The sequence below is a fragment of the Dipodomys spectabilis genome, unplaced genomic scaffold (assembly GCF_019054845.1).
Source record: "Dipodomys spectabilis isolate Male_0828 unplaced genomic scaffold, ASM1905484v1 ptg000532l, whole genome shotgun sequence".
NCBI lineage: Eukaryota > Metazoa > Chordata > Mammalia > Rodentia > Heteromyidae > Dipodomys > Dipodomys spectabilis.
In genome coordinates, this window is record NW_024871209.1 from 775,767 (window position 1) to 799,482 (window position 23,716).

The 23,716-nt window shown below is 59.3% G+C and overlaps 1 protein-coding gene across 1 annotated transcript in view; it reads left to right on the forward strand.

Annotated features, from left to right (window-relative positions):
* The first annotated feature begins 8,577 nt into the window (after positions 1–8,577).
* Positions 8,578–23,716, forward strand: part of Crmp1 (collapsin response mediator protein 1) — a 41,439-nt gene continuing 26,300 nt past the window's right edge. The window contains exon 1 of the mRNA XM_042670285.1: positions 8,578–8,958. Coding sequence (XP_042526219.1) covers positions 8,578–8,958 — 381 coding nt within the window. The remainder of the gene's footprint in view (positions 8,959–23,716) is intronic.

Sequence of the window (23,716 nt, forward strand, 5' to 3'; positions counted from 1 at the left end):
GCTCTCGTAATGGCGGCACAGGGGGTCAAGTGATCAGCATGGGGTCTCCCCCTGGGGCCGTTCTGAGGATAACTGAGGCCAGGCAGGGAGAGCACCCAACAGGGAATATGTGCTCTCCGAATGCTCTTGAACAAGTACAGTGATGTTCACCCCAAGGTCTCTGATTGCCTCCCCCGCCGCCGCCGTCGGAGCATCCAACTTGGGTCTGTCGGCCTGAGTTCGGAAGCCACCCTGCTCCCGAAGTCCAGCCGTCCGCCCCTCCGCAGCATTCTCCACTGGGAAATGGTGATGGAAGCCTAGCCCTGCCCTCCCGCCACCAGGTGCAGTGAGAGCTGGAAGGGGCTTGGCACATAGTAGATGCTCAGTAAAGTCTGGTTCCCTTTCTCTGTGTGCCTCTGATGTGAGAAGGTTGCCAAACTTTCTCAGGAAAAGAAGGAAAGAGATGGAGTTGCCAGCTCCCCCCCCCCCCCCCGACTCCCCGCTGACTCCCGCCACAGCTCAGAGGTGTTTGGAGTTACGACTTGCGGCATCAAATTTCCTCCACTCATTCAACCAATGTTGTCCACTCAGTGCCAGACACTGTGCACAAGAGAAAGCCTTGCACACCCCCCCCCACACTCATGGAGGGTGCAGCCTGCCCGCCGGCCAGTCAGCTGTGTGCACGTGGTCAGTGCCACCACACCCCCATGGCTATCTGCAAGTTCATAATAAATAGCCAGGCTCTGCTGGGGCTGGACGGGAGCCGCCCATCCATATCGCCTGCTTGCCCTGGCGCCTGACCGTCAGCTAGCACTGGTCCTCCGTCCCCTCCTGCTTCTGCTGTCCCTGTGTCCTTTCTAGACTCCCTGAGGAAGGCCTCTGAGCCACCCCAGGGCCAACAAAACGTCCCTGGCGTGAGCATCCATTCCTGTCCCCATGGGGGTTGCTTGCAGGGGTGCAGAGCCTGCCTCTTTCCTTACCTGGGACTTGCAGTGAAGTGGGAGCGCGGATGGAAATGCATTCTTGCATTCTGCACAAGCGAACAGGGTTGGGGTTTTGAGACTTTCCTATCCTGGAGGGAAGACAGTGACCGCCTGGCATAAGGGACCAAGTTCTGCAGCTCACGTAACAGAGTGCTTCCTCTCCTTGGCTTCCTTACCCGGCAGTGGGATAATACAGCACCCGCCCCGCAGCTGACGGAGGCACTGGGCAGGGAAGCACTGGGTAGTGTCTGTATTCGGGTCATGACCTAATGTGTGTTTACTGTGGACCTACTGTGTGCCTGTGGGAATGAGAGGTGATCTGTTTTAGGACAATTGGGGAAAAGCCCCCAGGCTAAGGAAGGAAAGAATTGCCTGTCAGATGGTTGTACTAGGCTTCCACAGATTATGATTAGCAACCGCCAGCGGGTTGGCATGGCAACGCTTCCCCACGAACTGCTAGGCCGGGTGCTTAAAATAGGTGTGCCAGCGGTGAGGGAGGCTGCCCAGACGCACAGCGGCGGCGCGGCTGGAGGCCCTGTGGTCTGAGAAGGCCTGGGCTCGGGCAGCCCTTCCCCCCAGGCAGGCCAAGAGAGGGGCTCACCCTTCCCTCCAGCCCCCTTCCACCCACCTGTTACAGATGGGGAAACGGAGCCCGGAGAGGGGTTCAGCAGACCAGCTGCTCGATGACAGCCAGGATTGGACCAAGTTGGTTGCCTTCTATGGCAAACGGCCCCACAGAGCCTCTGGGCAGGCACTGAGCGGTCCAGGGCCCCTTCGTTCTTCATTTCCTGTGGGTGACCATCTATCTCCCTCCTATTCTTTTGCACCTGTCTGAGTTCAAGGACTTCTTTCCTTTATGTGGAACCCGTGCCATCTCGGACCGGCCCCCCCCCCCCCCCCGCCCCGAGCTGGTAAGTAGAGGTAGGTGAGTGCCGCTTGAATCTCTGCCTCCACCCCCTTCCTGCCTGCTTCGCGCAAGTCAGACCGCCAAGCGCATGGGAATTCATGACTTGCTTTCCAGTGAGAAGGTGGCAGGCGCTCAGTCACTCAGCAAGGCTTTCGTAGCCTGGAGAGAAGCCGGTGACCGCCTGGGACCCGCGACCCGGATCCTCGGGCAAAAGTGTTTCTTTCTGTGTGTCTCAGTCATCACTTTCTTGACGAGCTTTCTCAGTGTGGGCCGTCTGATCTCCTTGGGCTCTGAGCTGCTTTCAAGAGAAATTCACAGCTCCATTTGATCCCAGGCTGAAGTCCCAGGTCTGGAAAGTGACTTTTTTCTTTCTTTCTTTTTGATAACTCAATCAACTTCTGAGAATAGGGTGCCAGACACTTGTAACATCTTTTAGACACTGTGTTTTGTTTTTTAAAGAAAATCTGTGGGGATGGTGTGGTGTGTGAGGAAGGGCTGTCAGCAGGCCCGGGCGTGGGGGAGGGCGTGGGGGAGGGCGTGGGGGAGGGCGTGGGGGGGGTCACAGGCTCTGCAGCCCCTCCCCTTCAGGCCATTTGCGGAGCGTGAAGATGTCACCCAAAAGCAGTGACCACCCCATGTTGGCGTGCTAGACTCACCTGCAGAGCTTCCTAAAACACCAGTTACTCGGACCTGTGATCCTAGCTAGTCCGGAGGCTAGGATCTGAGGATTGTGGTTCAAAAGCCAGCCTGGGCAGGAAAGTCCATGAGACTCATATCTAGCAAAAAGCCAGAAGTAGGGCTGTGGATCAAATAGTAGAGTGCCGGCCTTGAATGAGAAAGCTAAGGGACAGCACCCAGGCCCAAGCACCAGCAGAAACAACAACAACAAAATCACGGGTGCCTAGGCCCCTTCCACACCACTTTACTCTGGTGTGGGGGTGCAAAGCACCCCTCCCCCAGTGACTCCAACAGCAGATAGGGCCAGAGCCGTCCAGCCACGGTCCCATGGTTCCTCTTAATTCCCTGACTCCCAGTGCTAATTAAACTCCAAGATGCCACTGTGGATTCCGTCACATACATTTTACTCCTTTCTAAAAAAAATGTATTCCGAGTTGGCGGGCAAGGCTCTCCTCTTTGAAACATTTCTGATCAGGAGTCTACCCCGCAGCCCTACCTGCTTTGTAAGTGGTGGGTGAGACTTAGGGAAATGAAATATGTGGCATTTGATTGTGATTGATTATCCCAGCCCCTCCAGCGTCTGGTCTGGAAGCTGAGCCCTTGGTGGCTGGTTTTGGAAGGTCACAGAAAGTTGGGATGAAGTACTGGGGACATGGATCTTTTGCACATTGTTGCTTGCACCCCAACAGGGGGGGAGAGAAATTTACCAAAGCAGACTTCGTTCCTCCCTTTGTGCCAGTGGCCGTTTGGTGTTGACATACATTCTTTAACTATCTCTGGTGCCTCCAGGAAGCAGAGAAGGAAACTGCACTGGGACCCATGGCTATATTTAGTCCTCTACCCTTTGTAATGAGACTTTCTAGAAAAAGATCATTCATATGTGGGACCTAAAACTACTTCCAGTAAGTTGGTAGACTTAGGATGGAAGGACCGGGTTTTCTTCATAGTGTGAGGTCTTCCCTCGGTCCTGCTCTGCCTTCCACCAGTGTGGCTCTAGTATAAAGGTGATGCACAGAGTCACAGAAAGACTAGTGCAAGAACTGAATCTAAAAGCCGGGCACGAGTGCTCACGCCTGTCATCCTAACTACACCAGAGGCTGAGATCTGAGGATCACGGCTCAAAGCTAGCCTGAGCAGGAAAGTCCGTGAGACTTTTTATCTCCAATGAACCACCAGAAAAAAAACCCGGAAGTGGTGCTGTGGCTCAAGTGGGAGAGCGCTCACCTTGAGCTGAAGAGCCAAGGGACAGCGCCCAGGCCCAGAGTTCAAGCCCCACGACCACCACCACCAACAAAAACACTCAAAACCAAAAAAGAGAACTGAATCCATGAAAGTAAGTCTCCCCTCCCCGCTCCTTTTGGCTCAGAGAACCCTGAGCTGTGACAAAGGGGGGGAACGGTGCCGTCACATGATGGCAGAAAGCGGGAAGAGAACGAGGAAGGAGACTTGCGGAGCACAGATGCCATCTTGGTTGGAACTCTGTTCATATTTTCCTTGTAAAGTAACATATTGCAGCATCAGCGGCGGGACGCGAAAGTGAGTGGAATCGCCACGCTTCCTTGGCTCTTCAGTGTACAAGCGTGAGACCTGCCCCTAGCAGCGGGAGGAGGGTGGGTGGCGGGCCAGAAGCACACAGAGACCCGAACCGCTGCAGCGCTCACAGCCATGCACACCGGGGTGGGCCACTTCGTCTCGAACCCTCTGTGGGAAGACCGGGCAAGGCGTAGGCAGTGTGTGCTTTCCCCTCCCCCTCCCCCTCCCCCAGGAGGGGCTCTGTGCAGACCCACCTCCCAGGAGCGCTGCAGCCTGTGCCACCACCGAAAGCCGATCGCCTGATGCTCAGACTTGCCTGACCAGCGTGGGATGGCTGGACGGGGAGGGGCGCGGTGCCACCTACACAGGCCACAGACACGGCCAGCCAGGTCATTGCTACCCAAGCTCTGTGCTCCGCACTCCTTCCGGGCACCGTCCCGGGCAGTGGTCCCAGAACAGCTGGGACACACAGCTTCTGCTTGGAAATCGTCTTTCTCCTCTCTTCCAAGTGCACATAAAGTGACTGAGTGAGCCTGGAGCGCTCCTGCGTGTCTCCATTGATGGATGCTGGTGCCGCCCTAAGCCACGATTTTCTGTTACCAAGATATATTTTTCTATGTTAGTTAAATGTATACTTTGTGTAATTTTGTACATTAAAACGTACACTTTTTTCCATAATCAGAAGTTTATCTCTCCCTTTTGAATGTTGACTTGTTTTCTCATTAGTTTTGGAGTCCTCTCACAAGGCAAAAAGTCACTGAATCCCAGATACACACACTTTCTCTCTGTCCCTCCCTCTCATCTGTGGAACTTGAACTCAGGGCCATGCATGACTGCTGGGCTTTTTCCCCTCAAAGCTGGGATTACAGGATACATGAGCCACCGATGCCTGGCTAAAACTCTCTTGTTTGGGGCTGGGAATAAAATTACTTTTTCATTAGTCAAGTCCACTTTGCTCAAATAGTGGAGCGATCCTTACTAATCCAGTGTGGCCTTCCCGTGGTCTCTCTGACAGGTTGTCATGAGCTGGACGGCTCCCAGCAGCACTCATGCGCTAATCTGACAGTTACGGAGCATGGAAACCGGAAATGGGTCTCACTGGGGCTACAGACCTTGGTTTGGGCAGTGCTGCATTTCTTCTGGAGGCATCAAAGGAGAATCTGCTTCGGTGTCTTTTCCCACTGGTAGTGGCTGCCTACATTCTTTGGCTCATGGCCCCTCCCGCCATTCTTAAAGTCAGTGTTGTAGCATCTTCAAATCTTTCCCACCCTGAATCTGATTCTTTTGTCACCTCTCGCTCTGTCCTGTACCCCGGCTTCTCTCCTTCATGTTAAAGGATTCTCATTGCATTGGCCCTATCCAGACAATAATCCCCGCAAGCAGAAACAGATGGTGGGGAGGGGGGAAATGGTTAAAAATACTTAAAAAGCCTCCTGTCATGTGACAACACACACAATATCCAGGAATTACAGGGAGATCATTGAGAATTGCTATTCTGCTACCACCACCTCTGTGTCCTGATTAAGGACAGAAGAGAAAACAGGTATTTTAGACTCCAACTGGCCTGGATTTCTGTCACTGGCTGCCCATGTAATTTTACTCCACTTGCTTCCTTCCTTAGAGCTTCTTTCTTTATAGATAAAATGAGCACAAGAATTCATAACCTGCTTGGAAAAAAAACAAAACAAAACTTGCTCTAGGGGTTATATATTCCTGACAGGAAACCACAAGTCTATTGAATTTCGGAAAATATTCTTTTTATATTTCGTTAGCTTTTTCTCTCTTTAAAAACCTCCAGCTTTTTGTTTGCACAAGCAAATGTCACTGGAGCTGAGCTGGTCCCTCTCATCTGCTCCCTGCCACCATCTGATGTGCTGTGTCCCTCTCTGTCCTCAGACATTACCCTGAGGGCGTCACAGACTGAGAGGATGAGCTCAAGGTTGGGCCTCATCCAATGTCACAGTACAATTCATTTATGCTAACTGCGTCCCCGGAGGACTGAGGGGATGGGGCTGGGGAGGTCACAGCCACCACCAGCATTGTGGTGCTCAGGTGTCCTGGGCCTCCTGTGTGGGCCCCTGCCAGCTTGCTACTCTTGGTCTCTCTGCAGATTGGTGGCTGCATTTCCTACCCTACGGCCAGCCTCTGCTGCCTCCCCATCTCTGGTGTGTGAAGGGAGGCATTTGCAGGGTCGCTCCTGGGGTTGACTTGGACAGAGGGCTGGAGGTCTGAGATAGTCAGCACACCAGTCTGAAGGTGGTGGTGCTGTCATCTGCCACATGGGCCGCCGAAGGAGCCAATCAGTGAACCATGAGCCGTGTGCAAAGCCCCGCAGTACTTGCGGCACCCAGGGAGGGTCACACTGCTTCCTCTTCAGGGGCCAGATGACGATGAGGAGTGACTTAGTCTGTGACAGGGGCTGCACGGCTGTCAGGTCCCCATTACCCCTGGGGAAGCACAAGAGACGCTTCCCAAGATGTTGAGGGCAGAGTTAAAGCAGAGTTCTGTCTAAACGCAGGATCTGGGGTTCACTGTGACATCTGTGGAGTTAGCACTGTATTTATGAGTTCCTCGAGGAAGTTTCTCATGACTTCAACATGAACTTTCCCTGCCTAGGGTGTGCTGGGAATTACAGTTCACAAGACAGAGTATTTCCAAAGAAAATTTGAAACATAGCCAGGTGCTGGTGGCTGAGATCTGAGGATCATAGTGTGAAGCCTGCCTGGGCAGAAAAATCCATAAGACTCCTTTCTAGCCAGCAAAAAAATGTCAGAAGTGTAGCTGTGGCTCACGTGGTAGAGCGCCAGCTTTGAGTGGAAGAGCCAAGGGAGAGTGCAAGGCCCTCACTCAATTCAAGCCCCAGTGCAGCACAAAAAAAAGAAAAGAAAAGAAAAGGAAGGAAGGAAGGAAGGAAAAGAAAAAGGAAACAAGGAAAGAAAAAGGAAAGGTGGTGCATAACTGGGCCTCAGGATGGGACATCATTGTGCTCTCCTTTGCTTCATGTAGTCTAGCCTTCTTGCAGACGGGACCTTCTAAATACATGCACATCCATTTCCCCAGCATTTGCCTCTCTCCAACACAGGAGGAGACAAAAAAAAAAAAAAAGCCTTCCTAAACGTCCAGTGAGTAGATGAGCCTGGGCCCAGCTTGGCTGTGCAGCCCTGAGCCCCTGGTCTCAGGCTGTGGCTTTGCTTCTCCCCCGCCCCCACCCCTTCCCAGACCTCGGTGCTGAAGGGACAGCTCCCAGCCCCGGGCGGCGGGGGGGGGGGGCGGGAGGGGGAGGGGCCGCGGGGCGGGGCACTGGCGCTCCCGCCCGATCCCTCCTCCCCCATCTCCACGGCGCCCAGGGAGGCTGGGCAGCTGGCGATTCTCCAGTCCAAGAAAGACGCAGCTGGGACTTGGCATCCCCCGGGAACTCTAGGATCCTGGGCTGGAAATCCATGGGGAACCAGGGACTGAGTTCACCAGATGCACACGGCAGAGGGGAGGCCCAGCAGAGCGCATTCCGCAGCCCCGCAGCCTCCCAGGGCACCCAGGCTGCAGGCTCTAGGGACAGGATGGGGACACTTGTCGGTCGGGGCCCGGCCCGCCGCACGTGCGTGGCCCTCTAGCTCTGTGTGTGTTTAGTCTGTCGTGAACCGTCTCTGAAGTGTGCGTGGCTGGCCTAGCGCCCGCTCCGTCCTGCTGCTGACCTCTGGCCTCGAGCCCTGCAGGTCACATCCCTCAGGCCCGGGCCTCCTCCGTACAGCCTGGCTCCCGAGACCTGGGGCTGTTGGGCCCGTGGCCCCGTCCCCAACCTCGGTGCGGGTGCCAGGCCTCAGCAGGGCGCAGCGAGTGCGCGGCGTGCCCAAGCAAGCTGCCTCCCCGGGCTGTGCAGCTAGAGGTTGGGGTCGGGGACAATGAGAAGGCCTGGCCTCGGGTGTGCGTGTGCGTGTGCGGCTTGCAGCGCCGCGCACAAATCTCTACGGGTGTGCAATGCGGTGCGTAAAGGAGCCGGTGTCCCGGGGGAGCGTGCGTCATTGGCGCGTGCGTGCACTGGCGGGCCGGTGCACCGCTCACGTGCCGGTTGTAATTGTCTACGGTGCGGGTGTGAGCCAGTGCGTGCGTGTGCGTGTGTGGTCATGCACGCCGCTCCCACCACCCGCTCGGCGCGCGTCCTGGGGGCGGGGAGGAGGGGTGCGTCCGGGGCACTGCGGTTCGGCTGCCCGCCCTCGGCGCTGCGGCTCCGCGCCGACGTCACCGTCCTCCGGGCCCCGCCCCAGCGCGGCCCCGCCCCGCCCCGCCCCGCCCCGCCGTCCTTTGTAGCAGGCGGAGGTGCTGACCGGGAGGCCCCGCCCTCGGCCCCGCCCCCGGCGCCAGGCCCCGCCCCTCGACGCCTCCCTCCGGCCCGCCCCTCTCTCCTCCCTCCCCAGGCCGCAGTCGCGCCTGGGCCGCCGCGGGCCCCGCACTCAGGCGCGGAGCTCGGCGCGCGGCGGCGGCGGCCGGCCTCGGACGGGCATGGCGGACCGGCGGCGCGCGTGGAACACGGAGGACGACCTGCCCGTGTACCTGGCGCGGCCGGGGAGCGCGGCGCAGACCCCGCGGCAGAAGTACGGCGGCATGTTCGCCGCGGTGGAGGGCGCCTACGAGAACAAGACCATCGACTTCGACGCGTACAGCGTGGGCCGCCGCGGCTCGGCGCGCACGCCGCGCGGCGCCGGCCGGCCCGACGCCTCGGGCCTGCCCGGGCCCGGCGGCAGCGACGACACGGCCAGCGACGTGAGCGAGCCCTCGGGCTCGGCCGTCAGCTCGCCCGGCGAGCGCGAGGACCGCCCGCCCGCGCTGCACCTCCGCTGCCCGGCGCCCCGCGACCTGCCCCTCGGCCGGGACAATGGCCAGGTACCCTCGGGGCGCGCGCGTGGGCCGCACGCGGGAGGGGGCGGGGCCCCATCAAGGGGTTCAGAGAGGTCGGGCGCCCGGGCCGGGCTGCCCAGCAGAGTTGTGCACGGCCCAGACCCTTCCGGGCCCGGGCCCGTCTCCTCTGCGGGAGGGAGGGTGAGGGTGTGACCGGGGGAGTAAGTTGGCCCCCCGGGGGGCCTTAGGACGCCCAGGCCTCCCCCCCGAGGAGTGAGCCCGTGGCCCTCACCTGGGGTCCCGGTCCGGACGCGCTCCGTAGCGGCAGGGCAGCCACCCTGCCCGCCTCCGGCCGGGAAGGACTCGGCCTAGAGCGCGGTTAGAGCCCCTCCGTCCACGCGCCTCGTAGGATCTTCAAGGGTTACCCGCGAGAGTCGCGCGGCAAGACGCCGCCGTGCAAGTTGGGGGGACGGCCGGGATTCGAACCTGGGTCTCCGTAGCGTCCTTGACCCGAAGGTTTTGTTTCCCCCCAAAGTGGGGGTGGGGGCCACCCGAGGAGCTCAGCGGCGGGGGCTTGGACCCTCCGAGCTGGGGGCCGCCGGGGAACGCGGGGAAGAGGGGTGCAGGGGGTGAGGTCAGAGCCAGGTGTCCGGGGACGGAAGTCGGAGCGCCGCAGGACCACCGAGGAGCCGCCTGGGCCAGAGCCGCGGCCCCAGCCCTGCCCGGCCCCGGCGGAGCCGTCGGCCCCGCCCTCCACGAGTGCCCAGCCGGCCCCGATTCACCGTGGGAACTGTCGGCGAATACCGGTAGGGCGGGCGCGTTGACGCAGGGTTGGCCGTGGAGCCCTCGTACCATATCCGCTTAGTGGGCCCCGGCCTAAACGCTCTCAGAGACGGCAAAGAAAACCAGCGAACTCGGAGGGAGACCGAGCTCGGTGGGAATGGACATCCGGGAGGGCTTCCCGGAGGGGGCGCCGGCGCCGCTGCGCCGCGGAGCTCTCCGAGGTCCTGAATCCGAGCGCGGGCCGAGCTGCGGGCGGGGCCGGGGCGGCGGGGGTCCTGCGCCGTCCTCCTCCCAGCCCTCTTTCTTGGTGGCTCGGCCTCCCCCCCCCCCGCTCGATCGCAGGCCCCCCCCCCCCCAAATCCCAGGCCTGCGCGGGGAATCGCCCGCCGGACCCCCCGCGCCTCCGCGGCCTCTCCGGGACAGGCGCCTTGTCAGGGGGGCCGGGAGCGCTTTGTGCCGGGCCCGGGGCCGTCCCGAGGCCGTGTCTGCCGGGCAGCGCGCCCCACGCGGGCTCCGGGCCGTGGCGCGTGGCGCCGTGGCGGGGGGGGGTCGCTTTGCCTTCGTGCGCCAGGCCCCTTCCCCGGGCCGGCCCTTCTGTCCTTCCCCTGGTTTCTCAGAGGCTGGACAAAGGGCGGGGCTTGGGGCCCTGGGGAGCCCAAGGGGCGCCTTCCCCTTGGAGGGGCCGCCTCCTCCGCCGACACCGCAGGCCCGGCGCGGGCAGCGGAGGGCTGGGGTTCCGGGGCGGGCCCGGCGCTCGCGCCCCTCCCCAGCCCGCGGGGCTCCTTCCTGGGAGGGAGGAGGGGTTTCTGCCGGGCATGCGCGTTGCTCGCTCACCGCGGCCGGACGCCGAGCCGCTGCGGCGCTTTGTACCCGGGACGCCGGTCGGGGAGCCGCGCTCCGCTGGGCTCCTCCCTCCGGCTCGCACGCGGTCCCGCCCCCGCCGACCCCGGGGGAAAGCCCGGTGCTGGCGCCTAGGACTTAGGTCCCAGGAAGGGAGCCTGGGCGTCGGGTGGGAGCCGGGCCCCACCTGCAGCTTCCGGCTGTAAACGGTGGCTTAGGACCCAGGGCAGGACCCGAACGAACGAATGAATGAATGAGTGTAGTGACACTGGCACCAACTGGGCAGAAATCTGGCTTCCAGACGCCGCTAGCTAGAGCTAATGCCTTTGGCAGCAGGGGTCACGGGTTACCTCCGAGAAGCCTGCATTTCCTTCTGAAAAGAAAAGGGAAAATGCCGGCCGGATGTTCCTGGAGTCCCGAGCATCCCCGAGGAGGTGCAGCCGTCCCCAGGGGCGAGCCCGGTCTCCGCGCTCTCCTGCGCGCGGGGGACCCGACTCCGGGCTTGACCTGTCCGGACGGCGGGGAGCTCCAGGGTGCTTGCGTGGCCGGCCGCGTGGCCGGGCGGGTTCGCACCTGCCCGGCGCCGGCGGCGCGCACCGGGGCGCTCGCCTTGTTCTCGCCCGGGGCAGCTCATCGAGCTGTGTCCCCGGAGAAACACCCAGATCACCGGCCCCTGAGCTGAGGCGGGACCCCTGCCCTGCCAGGCCCCCGCCTGTCTTGGTGTCAGCGGCCTGGCCAAGCACAGGACCTGCGCTGCTCCCAGGTCACCGCGCCTGGCCACTGTGCGGCGCCGACCGGGCGCGGGGCCCCGCTCCCGTGGGGGCAGAAGGGGGACGAGGCCTCGAGGCTGGGTTTGGGGACCTGGGCCACCTTTTGTCTGGGCTGGAACCTCGGGAGCGGTGGCGGTGTGAGTGCGCGTGAGTGAGGTGTGGGGAGGGGCGCCGGGCCGCCGGGGCGGGGTGGGGGCCGGCCAATGGGGGCGCGGAGGGCGGGGCGCCCCGGTGCCGGGCGGGTCTCTTCCTTTCAGAAGCTTCCCGAAAACCAGACCCTCTCTCCTCCCGTTTCCCACCCCCCCCCCCCTTCCCGGGAAGGAGGCCCGACCGGGCTCGGGCGCGCGCGCGGGCTGCGGTCGGCGGGAAGCGCTTCCAGGTTCGGGCCGCGAGAGGCGAATCGGGCGCCGCCGCCGCCGAGGCCGGGAGGAGCCGTCGGCGGGCAGCCCCTCCCCCTCCGCCCGCCCCTCCCCTCCGCCCGCCCCCTCCCCGCCGGGCGGCGTCGCAGCCGAGCAGCCGGGCGGCCGCGCGCGTGGGGAGCTGCGGGCGCCGATCCCCACCCTCCTCCCGTGCGTCCCCGCGTCCCTCCGTTCGTCCGTCCGTCCTCCGCGGCCGAGGAGAGCAGCGAGCCCGAGCGGCCCCGACAGAGCCCGCGCGAGCCGGGGCGGCGGCGCCGGCGGAGCCATGTCCTACCAGGGCAAGAAGAGCATCCCGCACATCACGGTGAGCCCGCCCCGCCCCGCCCCGCCGCCGCCGCGGCCCTTTGTGGCGGGCGGTGGTCGCCGTCCCGGCCGGATCCCGGGGTGGGGGCGCCGCGGGCGGCTGCCTGCGTCGCCGCGGGCGGGGCGGGGCCGGCCGCGCCCCGCGCCCTCCCCCAGCCTCCCGGACAATGCGGGCGCTCGGCGGGGCGGGGCGGGGCGGGCTCGGGCGTCTCCCCGCGAGCGTGTGCGGTGGGGGTGGTCCGTGCGGCCCCCTCCCCCTCGGGGTGTGCGGTGTTGGGGGGTCCGTGCGGCCCCCTCCCCCTGGGGTGTGCGGTGGGGGGGTCCGTGCGGCCCCCTCCCCCTGGGGTGTGCGGTGGGGGGGTCCGTGCGGCCCCCTCCCCCTGGGGTGTGCGGTGTGGGGGGGTCCTGCGGACCCTCCCCCTCGGGGTGTGCGGTGTGGGGGGGTCCTGCGGACCCCTCCCCCTCGGGGTGTGCGGTGGGGGGGTCCGTGCGGACCCCTCCCCCTCGGGGTGTGCGGTGGGGGGCGGTCCGTGCGGACCCTTCCCCTCGGGATGGGGCCCCCGAAGACACAGGCTGAACAAAAGAGGGAGGGCCTGGTCCAGCCGTCCCTCCCGCCTGGTGGGGGGGCAGCGCCGCTGGCGAGCGGCCCAGCTCGGTGGGGCACCTGGCAGCTGGAGGGAGGGAGGCGGGGAATGAAGGGCGGCGCTCCCCCTGGACCGGCGGAGTCTGGAGTCAGGAGAGTCAGCGCCATGATGGAGGCCCCGCCCGCTCCCAGGATGGGAGGATGGGTGGATGGGTGGGTGGGTGGCTGGGTGGATGGGTGGATGGGAGGATGGGTGGGTGGCTGGGTGGCTGGGTGGGTGGCTGGGTGGCTGGGTGGGTGGGTGGGTGGGTGGGTGGATGGGAGGGTGGGAGGGTGGGTGGGTGGGTGGATGGGTGGATGGGTGGATGAGTGGATGAGTTGGGGCCCCACCGCAGCCTGCGGGCTCCGAGGCCCCGCGCAGGCAGCAAACAAAGGAGCCCGGTCTGGGCTTTGTGTGGGCGGGAAGGCTGTCCCCCACAGGTCAGAGCCCGCGGACCCCTAGGCTGGTCCCCAGGGGTGCAGCGCAGGCGCTCCTGAGTCTGGGCTGGGCCTGGGACAGCCCACTCACCTGCAGGGGGCACCGATGGCGTGCACACCTGCCCTGTGTGCACACCTGCCCTGTGTGGTGCTGCCTTGGTTTACTGCTCTCAGCCATGGTCTCTTGAGGGAGAAACTGGACATACGGCCTCCAGAGGCTGTGCTGGGCCAGGGGTGGGGCCCTGGGCCCTGGGCCCGGTCTCGGCCTCCCTGCGCTCAGCGCTCACACCTGCACACAGTTCTCACACCAGGCGTGGCCCTTGGGGGTGGAAAGGAGCCCAGGCCATCTTCACACTGCCTTCCGACACCCAGAGGGCACACTGGCCAGCTAAGGGGTCTGTGGAAGGCGTGTGGTGGCTTCAGGCTAGGCACTGGGGGAAGGAAGGTGGGGTGCTTGGTCAGGTCCTTGTCTTGATCCCCCAAATCTGCTCTCCTGAAGCACTGAGGCAGGTGGTGGTGGCGCAGGGGTCTGTGCGTGACCAGATCGTTGAGGCCAGGGGCCCAGCATGGGTCCCTGCGTTCAGGACACCAGTGTCCCGGGGGCTTTACCGGGCCGTGGCTGGCTTTGAGGACCGCAGTGGCACCACAGCTCTCTGCCCAGCCTTTTATACCACGTGGCCTGGGTGTGCACACTGCTCTGGTGTCTTTGAGCCCAAGGCTGGGATACGACCCTGGGTCTCCTCCAGGGCTCTGAGCACCCTTGGCCAGCCTGGCAGAGCGTGGAGGGATGCTAGGTACCACCCTGGGCTCGGGAAGGCTCACCAGCACCCACTGCCTTGGTCCTGCATTCAGAGCACAGGGTGGTGGAGGGGCAGGAAGCTGCGGGCAGGCTGCGGTGGGCCTGAGAGCAGGGAGGCTGACACATCCTTCACCTCTGGAAGGACCTCCAGGCATTTGCACTCATTTGGCCCAGGTTGCTCACACCAGCCAAAAAGAACAAGCCAGAGATGACGAGCTGGGGCATGGGCTTTTTTCCAGGACCCTTCAGCCACACAGGGGCACATGTTGTGTCAGGGACCAGATCCTGCCCTGAAGTGCCATGGTGGCTTCACAAGCCACCCTGATGTGTCCCGCCGCTGCCACGCCTCCGTAATTAGCACCTGGTCCTCTCTGGGAGCTGTGGGCTGCAGGGGAGGCAGGAGGGAGAAGGAGGTGCAGGTTTAGCCGAGGCTGATATCTGAGCCACCAAGGGTGGTGGGTAACATGAGAGGAGACCCAAACAGGGACTGTCAGCCTGGTCCTGGGGGGGGGGTGCTGTGGGAAAGGGGTGTGGCATGTGGCCTCTCTGTACTGTCAGAACAAACCCTGGAGATGCTGGTTGTGTTTCTGGCTGCCTGGGTCAGACCCAGGCTCTGGAGAAGGGCCATGGGGAGGGGAAGGGGCACAGCTCTCCCCTGCAGCCCCAGGTCCTGCCCGGCGGGTGTGGAGTCACTCCTGCTACACCCCTGGGGGGGGGGTGGAGACCAGAGAACCAGAGCAGGGGGAAGGGCATCTGGCAGGGCACCACATGGGCACCGCGTGGACAGAGCCGGGAGGGCCGGATGGGGAGTGCGTGCTGCTTGCAGTGGTCACGATGTTGGCGTCTTTTCTTCTCTCCGTCTCAGCCCCATCACTGATCTCAAGGATGAGCGTGGTGGAGAGAGAACAGGGGAAATGTGCAATCACTTAGCTCTGCCCCCGAGGACTGTTTAAAGTATTGATGGCGGTCTCTTTCATGTGTGGTTTTTAATGAACAGTGCAGCCCAGGAGTAATTCGGCTGTTTCTAAGGGCCTAGTGTGTGTGAAGCCAATGCAGCATCTTGGGTGTGGCTCTGAGCAAACAAAGGCCTGGGCTCCTAGCCCTGTAGAAGGCTCTGCTCCCCATAAAACCTGCTTGCTCATTGGTGCATGTGTGTATGGGGGGCAGTCAAGGCGCCCACCACCGTGGTTGTGTGGTTATTATTAAAATAAACCCTTGTGAGTGGGATTGTGTGTGTGTGCCTTTGCTCTGGTCCTGGCATTCAGCATGGCTTCCTTTACGTCCCACTTGGTCCTCAGACCAGCACTGCAGCAAGGCAGCCCTAAAGAGTACACTGAGGTTCACAGGTGTTTGGCAGCGTGCCAGGGTTCTCTCACTGGACCGTAGATGAAGGGTTCATGTTCAAGTTTCTGTTGGAGTACGGAGAGCACGTGGGCTGCTCTGTCTGCTGAGAAAATCACTATGCTTGTCGGGGGAGGGAATTGGGGGTGACCGTGTGTGTGTGTGTGTGTGTGTGTGTGTGTGTGTGTGTGTATTTGTATTTGTATTGTGATGTGTGTGAGTGTAGGGTGCTGTGTGTGAGTGTATGATACATATGTGTGTGTTCAAACAGTGGAAGTAGTTGGGGGAAGAAAGCGTCAGGTGAGAGACATGGGGCTGAATTGTGCTGATGTGCAAACCCATAGCCCTCCCCACGCGGAGCTTCTCCCACGGGTGACACTGCGTCTGGTGGAGATGTTCAGTGATTCCTTGCTTTACACAAAGGATCTGAGACGCCCACGGTGGCACGATTCACCATGTGTGTTGTGACATCAGCTGGAAGTCAGCTACGGATGGGAGGGAGCTGAGGATCTAGGCAGAGCAGAGAACCAACGTGCCTGTGGCTCAGTGCTGGGCCGGGCAGAGGCTAGGAGGGATGTGGGTGCCGAGCTTCTGCCCTCCAGGCCAGACACTCACAGAAGCGCAGGGGAGGCATACTCTAATAAGAAAAGCACTTGATGTCAATGAGATTATGATTCAGAGTTTCAGAGGGACACAAGTGGTCCTGAGCCACAACATCTTCCACAGCACAGCTGGTCCTGAACCCAGGCTTCCCATGATGAACCTGGTCAAGGCTTATTCACATGCAGGATGACACACGAGCGTGCCTGGTTGTAGTTCCTTTCTTCAAGCACAGGCTCTTTTTGGGGAAAGGGAGCTAGTTTTGGCTAGCGAGAAGGTATTAGCTACAGACTGGCCGCATTCAGGGCAGTGGAGTGCCCTGCAAGTGGCCAGGTGCAGGTGCATGGATGTGGGCACAGGCGTCCAGCTCTGGAGAGGACTCGGCGTTGGCTGGAAGTGTGAGCCTGGAGGCAGCCTGGTTGGGGCTGGCAGCTGGAGCGAAGGGAAGAGCACCCAGAGCAGATGGGAAGGCTGGATGAGACCAGGGCCAGGGGAGGGGAGGGGGGGAGGAGGGCAGACGTGACCCAGAGCGCCTGAAGGCCAGCACTTGAGAAATTTGCGTGGGTGAATGTGGGTGTGGGCTCTGCAGGACTTTGGAAGAGAGCCACAGCTTTGGAGGCCACAGGAAGACACAGGGCTTCTCGGGGCTTTCCTTCCTGCCTCTGATCTGGGGCCAGTCCCTCTTCCTGAGCCTCAGGTTCCTTTATAGCCAGAGTTGGCTCCTGTGAGTCTGTTACAAGTTGCTGGAATTCTTTCTGTGGGCAACTGGAAGCTGCTGGAAGTTTGTAAAGGAGATGGTGTGCTGGAAGAGGCAGGTAAGAAGGGTTCTGAGATCAGACCAGCTGGGGTTGGATTCATATGCCTGGTGTGCAGTCTGGGTGAGCTGCTTGGATTCCCTGCATCTGTCTCTGGCTCTGTGTGAGATGGGACTGACAAGCACACAGAGCCTGCGCCTGGTAAGAACTCAGGATGCCATTGTTAATCTTGGGGTGGGGCACCGGTCAGCTCTGGGCCTTGGCACACGCCCCTCCAGTCTTAGCCACGTGGCTGGTGAGCTGCTCTGTGTGGCTCCTCACACAGAGACCCAGGCTGAAGGAACAGCAGGGCACCAACCTGGATGCCTTCCCTCCAACGTGGAGGGTTTTAAATCTGCTCCTAGTCTCCCAGCCAAAGCGAGTCATGTGACCAAGCTCCAAAGCCCAATCTGTCCTGGTCGGGAGATACGAGGGGTAAATGGGAGAGATCTGGCATGTGAGAGATGCTGGTAATCACTGGCCAAGCTGAAGCCCACGCAGTCAGACGTATAGGGGTTGAGAGGGAGAAAAAGTTGCAATGGAATTGTGAGTGAGCCTTGAACTGAGGTGTGTTGATGGACCGTTAGAAATAGAGAGAGAGACAGAGAACCACGGGCTGGAAATACAGAACAGCTGGGTATAGAGAACCGAGGACAAAGGGTCGTATAGAAACTGGGTCAGCAAAAGCTTTCTGCAGCCCGCGGCTCTCTCAGCCCATGTGCTGGAGCTGGTGCAGCTGTGCTGCTAATTTTGGACCAGCATGCAATGCTCATTTATGCTACAACCAAATCTACGGCTTGTCTGTCAGGTGGTATACTCACACTCAGGAGCAGGAAGCGGCTATCACTGGGCAGAAGTCCCGCCCACAGAAAGGAATCTTCCCAGGCCCTTGTCCTCTCTTCCATAGGATAGAACCCGTCAGCACAGTGGACAGCACCATGGTGCTGAAGGCTAAACCAGTAGGATTGAGAAGTATTCTCCACAAGGAGCCCTGGTGGAGATTGCATAGTCTTGGTTGCTGAGGCAGTGGAGTTCCGTGTTTAATACCTTCAATACTGTAGAATTCTCTGCTCTCTGAAAGTATTTCCTGAGCACAGAAAGAACGAGACTCAGATTGGCCTGGAGAGATACCATGATTAGTCACAGCTTTGCTCTGGGAAGAGACAACTCTAAATTGGCCCTGGTGATCTGAGCTGGGCTGCTTCATGGCGGGTGAGAGGAGGAGGTGATGGCTGGTGTGGTTGCAGCCCCACCTCCTCCCCAGGTCTGTGCTCCGGGCACTGGAGTGTTTTTCTGGACCAGGTTCTCTACTCAACCTCTGAGTTATTCCTCCCAGGGCTGGAGGCGGTGAGCTTTCCCACACAGTATCCTTCTTCATCTCTCCTGTCTGCTCCCACTGGGTGGTGGGCACAGGAGGCCCAGGGCAGGGTCTGTCCAGCTCAGGAGGGCCTTTCTCCCCTTCTTGGGAGAGTGAGGCTTTAGCCCTGCCTGCCTTCCCCCTGCCTTCTCGAGCTCCCTGCCTGTGCACAACATCGTAAACTTCTCATTCAGGAGGGGCTGGAGGGTGGCATGAAGGGCTTTTGGAGCACAAAGCAAAAAAAAGAAGATGAAGGGCTTCTAAAGTGGTGCTTTGGCCGCAAGGAGAGGGCAGATCTGCTTTATTTATGGGCTCCGCTGTATTGCGCACCGAAAAGAAACATTTCAGACACACTTTCCACTGGCAAGCTGGGTCACCATGCGTGACCAAAGGAAGACGGAGGGCAGAGCTTGGGATCGATTCCTCCGAAAGATTTGGTGCAGAATCACATGGAGCAAGCAGGTTCCCTCGGAAGAAATGGCTTCTGTCCCCAAAGTATGCTGCCATGTGTGGTTTGTCAAGCGATTCCCAAGGCCTCAGGGCTTACGCACTTAAAATCTCAGCAAATGTTTGATCCCTGTCTTCTCAAAGTGGAAAGGACCTTGGGACATTTGTAAAAGTTTTCTGCATCTTTGATTTGTATTTCATGTTTTGCATTTCAGGAGGCAGGAAAGAGCACGTGTCCCTGCCTCTTTCCCGGGTCCCCTTTCTCATTGGTATGGGAATTCCAAACACCCTCTCGCTCTCTGGAGACAGGGAGCTCACGGCTCTGGGGCAGCTCTGTTCTTGGCACATCTTCATGCAGAGTGCTCCTCCCCCTGGGCGTTCTCAGTAGCTGCTCTTTGAGGCCTTCATTTTCCAGATGGCCCCCCGCCTCCGTTCCTAGTCAAGCACAATTTCTGTGTCTGGATTTGACTTGCCTTCTTTCCCTTCCTCCTTCTCTTTTCCCTTCTTCCTTCTCTTCCTTCCTTTTTTGAACATGTAGAACAAGAACAATAGGAAATACAATCTGAACGATTGGGTGCTGGTCTTTAAACTGGTTTAGACTTCTTTGAGAAGCTGATAAAAAGCAATGGAATTTCTCTCCATTGGTTTTTTGAAGGTCTGATCACAGATATGGGACATAGAATATGGGATTTTAAATTTTTTTTTTGGTGCCAGGCCTGGGGCTTGAACTCAGGGCCTGGGCACTGTCCCTGAGCTTCTTTGTGCTCAAGGCTAGTCTATCATGTGAGCCACAGCTCTACTTCCAGCTTTTGTTGTGAGTTACTGATTAGAGATGAGTCTCCCAGCCTTTGCTGTCTGAACTGCAGTCCTCAGGTCCCAGCTAGGATTTCAGGCGTGAGCCCAGGGCCTGGTTGGATTTTTTGTTTTAATTGTGCTAGGGTTTGAACTCAGGGCCTTGCACTTGCTAAGCAGTGCTCTACCACTGGTCTGCACCCCAGCCTGTTTTACTTTATTCTTCAGACAGGGGTTCCCATTTTGCCCAAATCTGTCCTCTGACCATGGTCCTCCTTCCTGTGTTCTCCATGCAGTGGCATGCTGTGTGTGGCACCACCCCAGGCTATAATGTGGGATGTTATATGGAATGTGTGCACATGTACCCAAGCACCCCTGCGAGGCTGCCGCTCTGACTAGCTCCACCCACAGGCCAGGGGATCTCTACAGAGATGGCGGATCTCACCAGAAACTACTGAGCTAAGGAGTTGCGTGGAGATTAGTGGTGGTGCTGGCATCAAGGGAAGGATCCGCAGTCTCCCAGGAGCTGGCCAGCTGCTGGCCCACGGCGCAGCCCTAGTGTTGCTGTGGGATCTCTAAGGAGCCCCGTGGTTGGAGTGAGGATGCTGCCTGTGGTAGGGAGGTGGGGTCCGAGGGCAGAGCCGGCTGGCAGGTGACCCAGGCCGCAGGGAGGCCGCTGGCAAAGCTGTACAGCCCTGGGAGCCCGAGGGTGAGTGGACAGAGGTGGAAGACCAAGGCCAGGGGAGGGCTGGTCAAGCCTGGAGGGGCCCGGGAGGGGACAGCAGTGAAGGGTTTTCAGAAGAGTTGAGACATGATCGGTTTGTCTCAGAAGGGTCACTCTGGCTTGTCCTGTGGCGGAGACAAGGTAGACAGCAGGGAGACAGGTGTGGGGGCCAGCCTGGGGCCGGCACAGCGGGAGGCGGTGAGGACCACATCGTCAGAACACGTAGAAGACGTGGGAAAGCTCTGGACCTGAGGTGTTGATGTTTCGGGACTGTCCCTGCACTTCACGCGTTGGAGCTTAACCCCATAGAGCAGCACTGGGAGGTGGGATTGTCACCACGCACTGGACGCGGGGTCGCAAGAGTGGGCTTTCTATAAGGGAAACCTGCACGGCCCCCACCTTGGGCCGCGGCAGGGGCGGGAGGCGGGAAGAGCTGCGAGCATTTATACAGAACTCTCCGGGGATGTCCAATGTCAGTTCCTGCAGCTGGGGAAAAAAAATTCTGATCAAAGCATCTGGGTTGGCTTTTGACCAGGCAGCCCCAGAGCAGTCTGAGGTCTGCTGGGCTCCCAGCACCTTGTCTGGGGAGATGTGGTTCATTTTGCTGGAAAGTTCTCCCTGTTTTTCAGCTTTGTGGCGTTCCTGCTCTTATTTTTAGAATTTTCTTTGACAGCATGGCCACAGCCTCTCTGGTCTAATGACAGCTCTGTGTGTCTGGTGTTTTCTTGATAGCTGGGGTAGCTTGGCCAGTGGTTTGGCTAAGTGTAGGTTTGGTAAGGACATCATCTCCTGTTTACCTCTGAGGACCCTCGGACCGGACAGCAGTGGTCTTCTGGTCTCCCTGCTGTGCGGGGAGGACAGACAGTTTCATTCCTGCCACGCGGAGGGAGGGCCACCTCGGGATCCTCACCGGTCCTCAAGTGTAGACAGGAAGCCCACCGGAAGCCAGTCGTTCCCCAGGCCACACCCCCACCTCCCCTCGTCCCCCAGCAGGAGGTGAATGCTCTTCCTGCTGCTGATGTGTGGTTGGGAATGCCTGAAGCTTTGAAGAGTCTTTTTTTGTAAGCACAGCCCCCAAACTCCTGTAAAGCCCATGGGAAGAGCAAGGACATCCTGGCACAGCGCCTCCTCCCAGTTGGGGCTGGCAGGGAGAGCGCGGCCGGCTGAGGGAGCAGGGCCGGGCCTGCTCCTGTCTGCGCCTTCCACCCTTGCTGCCCTCCTCCCTCCTTCATTTCTTTCCTCTCTTCCCTTGTCTGCTTTTCCTTCTCTGATGATCATAGCCATCTCACTCCCTCTCTCCTCCTCATCCCCTCCGTGTTTCCAAACTTCATTTCTTCCACTCTCTTTCCTTGCCCCTCCATCTGCTCAGCACACGTGAGTCCCCGCCGAGGCTTCCCTGGCTGGCTCCCCGTTCTGGCAGACGCAGAACACCCAGGGCTGTGGTCACGAGGATCCTCTGCTTGGGGGAGGCAGGGGAGGGCTGGGGGACAGCTCTGGGCCCCCAGCGTCCACTGGCTCTGGTGGGGTAGCCCGTGATGGTCAGCAGCATCGCCTCCCTTTGAGTTCTTCCCGGGAGGAGGGCGTGGCATGGCGATTTTCTCCTGCGGTTTGTCTTTAGTACTTCCTAGACAATATTTGAGTAGCCAAAGGACCTGTGGTCGGCGGTGTGGCGGTCGGCGGTGTGGCTGTACCACCATAGTTGATTCTGAATCACATCCTTGTATGCAAGTTTTGCACTTGTTGGGGGACATTTTTCCTGAGGAGAAAGTCCCAGCATTAAATTTCTGGTTCAGAGGATACATATGTAAAGTTTAGGGATGCATTTTGTGAACTTGAACACAGCTTTATTTTCCTGTGTGTGTGTGCGTGCGTGCGTGCGTGCGTGCCTGCGTGCGTGCGTGCATGTGCACATGCATAGTAGTATTAGGACTTGAACTCAGGATCTCTCATGCTTCCTTGGGTTTTTTCACAAAAGGCTGATGTTCTATCACTTGAGGCACAGCTCCGCTTCTGGCTTTTTGCTGACTCTCTGGAGGTAAGAGTCTCATGGATTTGTCTTCCCAGGTTGGCTTCAAACTGTGATTCTTAGATCCCAGTCTGTAGAGTTGTGAGAATTACAGGTGTGGACCCCCACCCCCACCCCGTGCCCACCTTTATTTTTGCTAACAAATCCCAGCTTTGAGGAGAACATGACTGTGGTTACCTTCCGGCTCCAGAGCTCCTGTGCGGGTCTCAGGGCAAACCCATCTGTGGTAGAGAGCCTGCCTGGCAAGCACAAGGCCCTAATTTCAGACCCCAGTACATAAAGAAAGCCTTTCTGAGTTTTCTACGCACAAAGCCCCTCCGTGACCATCTCTCAGAGCCCAGATGCCTCTGTGTCCAGGGCTGACACCTGTGGGTCCCTTCTGGTTCCCCTCTCTGAGGCCCTAGAGTTGGTCGTTCTGTGTGAGTTCCACACCCAGATTCGACCGACCGACCGTGGCCAGCGAATGTACAGATGCTTTCTTCTTCTCATTCATTACTCCCTAAGTGACACAATGTGACAACTGTCTACGTTGCATTGGGTGACAGGCAGGTGTGGAAAGCCAGTCACTCGGGACGAGTAGACCAGAGCCGGGCCCTCTCTGCGTCTGGACATTGTCTCTTTGCCACACTGATGCGAAGACACAGCCAGGCTGTGGATAATTCTCCTGTTGTTGCTTCATCATGAAATGAGCTGGCTGGCAGTCTCTGGCCTATTATTAAATTAGCCTTTACTTTTTTTTTTTGAGCTTTTCATGAGCGGTTTTCATTGCTTTGAGGCATACAAATGGTGATGTGTGTCCAGAGCCCAGCCACATGGGCTGCGTTGGCTAGCTGTTTGCTCCTCTCCCAGCTGTCCTGTGAGAGGACAGTGGCGGGTGTGCTTTTCTTTTCTTTTTTGTTTTGATTTTGGGGCTTGAACTCCTGCCTGGGCACTAGCCCTGAGCTTGTTGCTCAAGGCTAGTGCTCTGCCGCTTTGAGCCACAGCTCCACTGCCAGTTTTCTGGTGGTTATTTGGAGGTAAGAGTCTCATAGAGTTTCATGCTCGGCTGGACTTGACTGTGATCCTCACATGTCAGCCTCCTGAGTAGCTGGATTACAGGTGTGAGCCACTGGTCCTGACTTGATCTTTTCTTTTCGATGTATGAACTTGGGGCTCAGAAATGTAGAATGTTTGCCTAGTGTGTCTTGGCCCTGGCTTTGATTCCCAGCACTGTGAAAATAAGTTAAAAAAATAAGAAAATAAGATTTCAATAAGTGTAGTTACTTTATTTTGTGGAAACTAAAAGAGGCACGCCTGTAATTCTGCTACTTGGGAGATAGAGGCAGGAGGCTCTCAAGGTCAAGACCAGCCTGAGCAGAGTTATCCAAAATGAAGATAAAAGCTAAAAAGGAACTGCTTCCAGCTTGCCTGCCCACTTACCTCCTTACCTTCCAACCCCTGCATCGTTCCGCATGGGGTGGCTCAAGTGGTAGAGTGCTTACCTAGTACGTGTGAGGCCCTGGATTTAATTCCAAGTGCGCCCCAAAAATTACTAGGACGGTCCAAGGTTGGGGGGAGATCAAAGGATTATGGTTTGAGGCCAGCCTGGGCAAGAGTAAAAAGTGGACAAGACCCCCATCTTAGTTTGGTGTTGATGGCATGCGCCTATCATTCCAGTCATGCAGGGAAGCACACCAATAGGAGGGTCACAGTCCAGGCTGGCCTGGGGCATAAAACAGACCCTATCTAAAAAACTAAGCAGCCCAAAG